A 9,352-nucleotide genomic window follows, 5' to 3' on the forward strand; every position below is an offset into this window, starting at 1 on the left:
TTGTTTTTGTTTCAAATGTTAGTATTTGGAAAATTAAGTGAAAATATTGTGACTTTTCAGATTTTCGGTACAAAAATTCTGACAGAATTGGTGACTAATAACGGGGAATTCAGGGTGTTTAAAATTATCTATATCAATCTGGCAACCACTGTGTGTGGGCTGCTTTTAATGGTTAGCAAGTTTTTTTCATTCTTCTTGTTGTACGAGCATCCGTCGTGTTCGGTTGTGTTTCGTGTTGTGCAGTAAATTTGTTTGAGTTTTGTTCTAATTACATTTAAAAATATGTTTTATATGATAAGTAATATTAGAGATAAATAAATGAAATATTCTTTGAAACTTTAAAGAAAGAAAAAACCGCATTTAACGAACATTTTTGGCATCCCTTGCGGGGAGCAACATATCTTTTGCGTTCAATTGTGTGTTGCTGCCTACGAAGATCGCGTGCTTCGTCTGGCCGCTGGGCATATTTCTCAAAGTTATAGCCACTGGGCGTATCTTTCATATTCATAGCCGCTGGGCATATCTACCAAATTTTATGGCCGCTGGGCACAATTATTTACTTTCGAAAATAATCACAGTTGATTCGCATAAAATCTGAAAATGCAAAAAATCGCCAGAAAATTGGAAGCTACGCAATCCCTGCTGAAAAACTTCTCCACCAACATACGGAAAACGGCAAAAAGCAAGCAAACAAAAGGTTTCTTCACTGCCAGAAAGAATCTCTTGGAAAGTTACTGGACGCAGTACAAGGAAGCTCGAGAAGATTTGTTGGCCAATATTTATGACGGTGCAAAGGTGGAAGTGAGTGACACAATAAAAGCGTTAGTTAGCGAAGACAGTTACATGGAAATTGAAATAATTTATTCGGAAATGATGGGAGAGCTAATCGATGAGTTAGAAAGCACTGAAGTTATAGAATCTCCAGGTAATAACGAAACTGTAATTAAAGGTGTGTCAAGCATGGAACTGACATCTAATTTACCACGTATTAAAATTCCGTCGTTTGATGGTAATTATCTGCACTGGTACGCATTTAAGGATTTATTCACGTCAGTTGTATCAAATAACGTTGCATTGTCTAATACACAGAAACTTCAATATTTAAAAGATGCGTTAGTGTTGGACGCTCAACACGCCCTAGACAACATTACTACAACAGATGCACATTGGGCAGTAGCATGGAGTTTACTCGTCCGCAAGTATGAGAACAAGAGGATCATTCTTAATGCGTATTTAAAACAAATTGTTAATTTAACAACGGTGTCTGATGGTTTACCAAATAGTTTACGCTTGTTATGTGACACCATCACGTCAGCTGTGCGTGCGTTAGAGCAATTGGGTCGTCCAGTGCAGCATTGGGACGATTGGTTGGTCTTTACCCTTCTCCAAAAATTAGACACGAAAACACGCTCAGCTTGGGAGCTGTCAACAACCAGTTTAGAACAAATTCCAAAATTTGAGGAGCTTGTCAGTTTCTTAGAAAATCGAATACATTCGCTGGAGGTAGTTAATAGCATGACCGATAACTCTAATCAGGAGAAAAAGTTTGTAACACCTATCAGAACAAAGGGGTCCGTGAAAAGCCATCATACCACTGTTCAACAATGCGTGCATTGTCAAGGTAAGCATTTACTGGCATATTGCGCAGAATTTCGGCAAATGACTGGGACAAAGAGATATGAGGTAGTCAGATCTGCAAGATTGTGTTTCAATTGTTTGAGAACGGGACACATGGGTCATAAATGTCCATCGAAATATCGGTGTCTGCGATGTAATGCAGCGCATCATACATTACTACATGACCATAGTGGAAGTGGTGGAGAAACTAATTACTCAAATATACCGGAAAAGACCACTGAAGCGACTAAGAAATACGCTGTCACATCAAATAATACATACATTTCCAGTGCTAATCAAGGTGCTCGAACTTTACATCTACAGGCTGTTTTAATTGGCACTGCATTGATAGAGGTAAGGAGTCCTTCTGGTCAGAAGCTTATTGTGCGAGCTCTTTTGGATAGCGCGTCGGAAGCAACGTTTGTCAGCGAATTCATCGTGCAGCGGTTAAAACTGGACAAAACAAATGTCATAGTGCCGGTGAGTGGTGCAAATGGTGAAAGGGTCGCCAATTCAAGAGGAATGGTTTCATTTACAATCCATTCGTTAAAATCTGATTTCAACATGAATTGTGTTGCACTAATACTTCCACGAGTGGGTAGCGTTACCCCAACCATTCCCATACCGAAAGAAGCGCTTGGTGAGTTCATGAATTTAGATTTAGCTGATCCTCAATTACAGGTTCCGGGGGCAGTCGATATGATTTTGAGCGCTTCAGATTATGCTGCTATTGTCTATGAGCGACTAAAACGGCATCCAACTAACAATATTGTTGCCCAATATACGCAACTCGGTTGGGTAATTTTTGGTGGACTGTCGCGACGAAAGGGTATTTCAGTGAAAGGACAAGTTAATTGCTATCATACTCGGGCAACATTGCACGAAATGCTACATAAATTTTGGGAATTGGAAGAAATAACAAACCACGCTCCGTTAACAAAAGATGAAATGTACTGTAAAGATTTTTTTGAGCGTACAACTGTACGCAACGCAACGGGTCGATATGTGGTTAGACTACCAATCAAGCAGAAAGCTGATTTGGCAACACTTAAGTCAAGTAAACTAAATGCACTTGCATTATTAAACAGCACGTTACAGCGATTAACCCGAGATCCGGATATGTACAAACTCTACCAAGATTTCATGGACGAATATCAGACCTGTGGCCATATGGAAGTGGTGCCACACTCGTATGATGTAGCTTCAACATGTTATCTTCCTCACCATGGTGTCTATAAAGCATCGAGTTCTACAACGAAGCTTCGCGTAGTCTTCAATGCTTCTAATAAATGTTTGAGCGGAATATCTCTTAATGATTGTCTGCATATAGGTCCCAGATTACAAAATGATCTATCAAATATCATCTTGCAATGGCGGCATTACCCTATAGTGTTTACAGGAGATATCGAGAAAATGTACAGGCAAATTCTTGTTGATAGCAAAGATGTGGATTTGCAACGAATAATGTGGCGCGTTCGACACGGGGACGCCCCTACAACGTTCCGGTTGCTCACTGTAACATATGGGACTAATTGTGCTCCATATCTTGCCATCAAAGTATTGCGTACTCTGGCAAAAGAGGAGCAAACTCGTTTTCCACGGGCAGCTGAATCGATTCTAAATGAATTTTACATTGATGACGTACTATCAGGTGGAGACACTCCAATCGAAGCTGCAGAAAAATTGCACGAACTTCAGGAGCTTCTAGCAACTGCAGGCTTCACTTTACGTAAATTTAATTCGAATTCAAATGACGTTTTAAGCACTCTGACTGAGGACGTAAAAGCTCACGCCGACGATGTGGAAATTAACACCGAGTATAAAACTAAGACACTTGGCCTTACTTGGTATACAAAATCCGACAGTTTTGGTTACAACGTCAATGTAACTTGTGACAACCATCATTACACAAAACGACTAATGTTGTCTGACATATCGAAGTTATTTGATCCACTTGGGTTCTTGGCTCCGGTTATCATTCGAGGAAAGATGTTTCTGCAACAACTCTGGCGTACTGGATCCGATTGGGATGATCCCTTGTTAATAGAGATGGCAAACATTTGGCATAACTTTCGTATTGACTTACAACAATTACATCACATTCGAATCCCACGTTGGATAAACACCACTTCGACAAGTGCAATTGAATTACACGCATTTGGTGATTCATCAAATCAAGCATATGCGGCTGCAGTATATGCGAAAACAACCATCGGTACGACCAGTTTTGTAAATTTGCTTATTAGTAAAACTAAGGTAGCCCCGTTGAAAGAAACGTCTATACAACGTTTAGAATTATGTGCAGCATTGCTAGCAGCAAAACTTCTACACAAGGTAAAAGGAACATTTAAGTGTCAACCAACACGCTGTATTTTGTGGACTGATAATACAACCACACTGTGGTGGATTAGAACTGATCCAGGCAAATTGAAGCAGTTCGTGGCAAACAGAGTGTCACAAATTCAGTCAATGACAAATATTGAAGACTGGAGGTATATTGCAACAAAGGATAATCCGGCTGATTGTGCATCACGAGGCAGTACCGTTTTGCAACTAAAAGGTAATCTGATGTGGTGGTATGGACCATCTTGGCTTCGCTTAAATGAGAAAATGTGGCCTAATCACCAAATCAATCATACTCCTGACAGTTTACCTGAGAAAAAAGAGATTAACTCATTAACTACGCAGTTATCAACAGAAGTGTGGGAAATATTTGGACGATATGCTACTCTTGATAAATTACTCGTAGTCGTGGCGCAATGCCTACGTTTTATTCATATGTGTCAAAAAAGGATGCGTAGGGATGAAAGTTTCTGCACTTGGCAAGAACGTTATACGGTTCTTAAAAAATTAGTAACAATTGTACAAACGACCGAGTTTACCAACGATTATGCCGCTTTACGGAAAGGCAATCCAATCAACAAATCAAGTAAATTGTTTAAATTGAATCCGAAGCTTGATTCCGACGGAATTATGCGTCTAAATGGACGACTTCAAAATGCGAATATTCCTTCAGATGAACGAAGTCCAATGATATTACCCAAACGTCATGATTTTACTACGTTGATTATTAATCAAGCTCATAGTCGAACATTACATGGCGGAACTCAAACAACATTAGCATATGTGCGACGGCAATTTTGGATTATTGAAGGAAGATCCGCTGTGAAGAGAGTGATTAACAAATGCATTACATGTTTTCGTCAAGCCTGTCGACCGCAAGCACAACTTATGGGTAACTTACCTCCAGCACGGTGTAATATATCACAGCCATTCATGCACACGGGCGTGGATTATGCTGGTCCATTTAATGTGAGAGCGACAAGAGGGAGAGGCCATCGTACTTACAAGGGGTATGTGGCTCTATTTATATGTTTTATTACACGAGCTATTCATTTGGAACTTGTGAGTGATATGACATCTGAAACCTTTCTAGCAGCGTTAAAGCGATTTGTATCAGTCCGGGGCATATGCTCAGATATGTACAGCGATCGTGGTACATCCTTTGTCGGTGCTGATGCTTTAATGAAAGATGAAATTAAATTATTTAAAAAACAAATTGAAGCTGGGTCTGTGTTTGCATCAACCGTTGGCATAAATTGGCACTTTATACCACCCGCAGCGCCTCATTTTGGTGGCCTATGGGAGGCAGGAGTAAAAAGCATGAAATTTCATCTTAAGCGTGTAGCAAACACGGCAACTTTAACTTTTGAAGAATTTTACACGTTATTAAAACAAGTCGAAAATTGTTTAAATTCGCGGCCGCTTACGGCTCTATCTGATGACCCCACAGATTTATCAGCGTTGACACCAGGACATTTTTTGATTGGACGAGCGCCATCTACCGTACCTGAACCTAATTTGCTAAATACAAAGATTGGTGTACTATTCCGATGGAAGATGTTAAGCCAGATGTATCAAGACTTTGGCGCCGTTGGTCCCAAGAATATTTAACACAATTACATGCCAGAAACAAATGGACTAAAAGCCAAACAAATGTCGCAACCGGTCAACTGGTCCTACTTCGAGATGAACGATTGCCTCCAAGCTCCTGGTTGCTTGGCCGCATTATCCAAGTCCATCCTGGCACGGACGGTGCTGTTCGGGTTGTAACCATAAAAACACAGTCCGCCATTGTGAAACGGCCAATTACGAAGATCTCTGTTTTACCAATCGACATTGAAGGACGTCCTGAAGCACACGAGTAATATAGACGCAAGATCCGGTTGTATCTCCACGTCTAGGTGGGAGAAATGTTTAAAATTATCTATATCAATCTGGCAACCACTGTGTGTGGGCTGCTTTTAATGGTTAGCAAGTTTTTTCATTCTTCTTGTTGTACGAGCATCCGTCGTGTTCGGTTGTGTTTCGTGTTGTGCAGTAAATTTGTTTGAGTTTTGTTCTAATTACATTTAAAAATATGTTTTATATGATAAGTAATATTAGAGATAAATAAATGAAATATTCTTTGAAACTTTAAAGAAAGAAAAAACCGCATTTAACGAACACAGGGTAATTGAAGATTAAAGAGAGATGTGTTATAAGAGAGAGATTTGTGTGTGTGTTTATATTTGCATGAAGTAGGAAAGAGAAACGTCATTAACCCGAATGTAATATTGCTTTTATTTGTCTTTAGCATTCTATAATAAATATTCAGTTCTGGCATAACATTCATTTCAATACATTATATTGTCATAAATAATAATTAAATTCAAGTTTTGAAAATAATTTTTTCAAATAAATTGTTGATATTGACACTCTGAAGTTTATTAAGAAAGGAAAAGATTAACTAATTTATAATCTACAAATAATAAAATTGTTAGAAATTGACGCAAAATTTCGCTAAATTTGTTTAAATTTAACTTAAGAAAAGGTAATGCTTCCATGGGAAGCATTTAAGAAAACTAGTATGTATTATCATCTCTTCAAAATGTAAGTAACACTGAATACTGTAGTTAGGTATTAAATTCTTTAACATGAATCTAATATCTAACTACACTTAAAATCGAGTCTTAGGTGGTTATATAGAAAAGTTATTTAAAAACACATTATATTTCATACTTTATTTTTCAACTTCTTTTAAGTATTTTAATTTGTGACTTTAGCAATATTACAACTCCCACCCACCCACAATTTGTAAAATTGTTTTTATGACATTTCAGGTTGTGCCAGCGTTGGACAAGTGAAATACTTTCAACTATCATAATTAAAATGTTTTAACTGCGAAACGTTTTCCACAATACTTTGAGCTCAAAAACAACAATTTAAGTTTAAATTAAAATTTTAGTCTAATTAAACAACTTTGGTCTGTTTTGCTTTGGATATTTTGAAAGAAGCTCTTCGAGAATTAGGTCTTTTGCAATTTAAATATTAATACTTTTCTCAGTTCTTAAACTTATTTTAGTTATATAGTTTGAGTACATATTTTTTATATATATTATAATTTTATTCTTTTTACTAGTGGTTGACTTATGTTCTAATTTTTATACTCTAGTAATACTTACATTTCCTTTGCTTATCGGTAGTAGACCACATAAAAATCTCACTTTTTGATAATTTGTTACTTCTCTTGCTAGGAACAGCGAAAATAATTTACTTAACTTAATTGAAAAATATGGCAACACTTTCTGACTAAAGTTTTGTTGTGCTTCTGTGTCGTCCAACAGATAGTTATACCCTGTACTTGAATTGTGATTTCTTTTGTTTTTGTAACAACTGAAAAGCGAGCACGCAAAAAAAGGTTTTCACATTAATTCCGTTTCCATTTCCATTTCGACTTCAGGCATTTCCACATGTACGATATTTGTCATTTCAGTTGTGGTTGCCACGGCCATTGAATTTCACGGAACATAAGTTGTTAGCGATGCTGCATCTGAGGTGGTAACACAGCAAATTAATGCTGAAGCGGTGCGTTTTGGTCAAATCGCAGACACCTGCTCTAATTCGGCCGACGAGCGGCCCGAATTCATTACAACAACATTTTTCGCCGCGTAATCAGTGACGAATCGATCACTGTTGCGCGGATGTATGTTGCCCACATCCTGCGTACAACACCACGGATTTCGAGTGGTCAGGATGCGTTTGAAGGCGTCGCGAAATTCCTTATTGAAAATTGAGTAAATTATGGGATTGAATGCAGAATTCGAATAGCCCAGCCAAGAAAGTATTTTGAATGTCTGGCCGCCTATGCAAGTTTTGCAAAACGCTGCCACGATATTCACACAGAAGAAGGGTACCCAGCATATTAGAAAAACACCCATTATAACGCCCACTGTAATGGCCGCTTTATGATCAGAGACGTGATATGGCGAACTGTGGTGCAGATTGCGTACTTTGAATTTTTTCTGTTGGTTTTTTGGTCGACGTATACTCTTGTAGCGCTGCTTTTCTGCTACTTCCCCAGGCCGTGTGACAGCTTTTATGGATTTTACATGTTTTTGAGCGTAGCAATAAAGTCTGAAAGAAATAAAATTAGTAAAAAGGATATTTTAAAATTTTTATTCAAGTTTTTTTTTGCATTGCAAATTTATTATGGAGCTTAAAATGTTTTTTTTTTGTTTTCATTTTATTAACCAAAGCTATGGTGTTTATAACAAAATGGCGAATAGCGGATGACATGAATATGTCGCCTTAAGTTGCTATTTTGTATTAAAGCTGCACACACGATTGTAGGTGTACACACGATGTTGCCTACAACAGTTGTTAGTAATACTTTGAGGCAAACCAACAAAGCAAAAGTACCTATATTCTATATGTTGAATTGTGTAAGACCACAATTCTGTGAGATTCGTTGTTGTTTTCTTTAAACAACGGATACATGACAGTAAGAAGATACTTAAACATTTTGTATATTTTTTTACATATAATATTTCTAACCAAAATATTATATGCTTTTTATTTAGCTAATATTATAGATCTATAGCGTTATTTCTGTGTTTAAACGAAATAATTAACACAGAGTCTATATTTAAATTTTTATATTTATTCAATTGTGTTGCCGTAAATTTCTAAACTTATTCTTAGAAATAATTTTCTTACCTAAATTTTCTAAATTTTATATTATCAATATATTTCAATTGTAATGCAGCTTACTATGATTATTGAAAATATTGACAGCTACAGGTCAGTAAAAATTTTTTTTTAATACCTAAACAATTCGAATTACTTAAAGGACTTGAAGTAGTAAATGCTTGTGGACTTATTGCTACATATTTCTAAGGGTTCTTATGTTTCTACTAAGGTACACATAATGAACATTAGTAGTTAGTTACCATTCTTGTCACTTTTATTTTGTCTATACATTTTTTTAAGATGCAGTAAGACTAATAGTTACGATCGTCTGGTTAATGTTACCGATTATTGTCGTACTGGAAATTGGATCTTTTTTAAACACAGTAAGAAAATTAATAAAGTTTGAACCAAACTAAACAGTGTGTGGATAAAGTTCATCTGTGTCAATTTTTTGTGATTAGGTGCATTTACTTAAAATCTATTAACTAGCTACTAACTACTAATTAAAACTCTTACAAAATTTTGAATACATACATTAGTAATAAAAAAATTGTTGTTAAAACTTTTAAAGAAATTTATGACTAAAATTCGTAAGAAAATAAAACTATACGACTTAGTTGCTGACGAAATTATAGCTCTTATCATATCCTTTGTTGGAAGTGAATTCTTCAATGTTTATTCACAACAAATTTGCCAAAAATTCAAAAATTGCAAAATAGAGAAA

The 9,352-nt window shown here is 36.5% G+C and overlaps 2 protein-coding genes across 2 annotated transcripts in view; one reads left to right on the forward strand and one right to left on the reverse strand.

Moving 5' to 3' along the window:
* Positions 1-600: 600 nt before the first annotated feature.
* On the forward strand, positions 601-5,825 carry LOC119677193. The gene is made up of 2 exons (XM_038088465.1): positions 601-5,278; positions 5,494-5,825. Exons 1-2 carry the CDS (start codon positions 601-603, stop codon positions 5,823-5,825), a joined length of 5,010 nt encoding a protein of 1,669 aa, XP_037944393.1.
* A 1,220-nt stretch (positions 5,826-7,045) lies between these two features.
* Positions 7,046-9,352, reverse strand: part of LOC119677194 (dopamine receptor 1-like) — a 2,718-nt gene continuing 411 nt past the window's right edge. The window contains exons 2-3 of the mRNA XM_038088466.1: positions 8,359-8,519; positions 7,046-8,073 (exon numbers count right to left, since the gene is read on the reverse strand). Of these exons, the coding sequence (XP_037944394.1) occupies positions 7,536-8,073; positions 8,359-8,519 (699 nt within the window). The 3' untranslated portion in view covers positions 7,046-7,535. The remainder of the gene's footprint in view (positions 8,074-8,358; positions 8,520-9,352) is intronic.

This window comes from Teleopsis dalmanni, chromosome 2 (genome assembly GCF_002237135.1).
Source record: "Teleopsis dalmanni isolate 2A chromosome 2, ASM223713v2, whole genome shotgun sequence".
Classification (NCBI taxonomy): Eukaryota; Metazoa; Arthropoda; class Insecta; order Diptera; family Diopsidae; genus Teleopsis; species Teleopsis dalmanni.

What these genes read in the sequence shown, in the direction of transcription:
- LOC119677193 (XM_038088465.1), top strand. Translation starts at nt 601, where the DNA reads ATGCAAAAAATCGCCAGAAAATTGGAAGCTACGCAATCCCTGCTGAAA. An exon ending in ATGGGAGGCAGGAGTAAAAA is followed by an intron (nt 5,279 to 5,493) that starts GCATGAAATTTC and finishes CTAAATACAAAG; the next exon opens with ATTGGTGTACTATTCCGATG.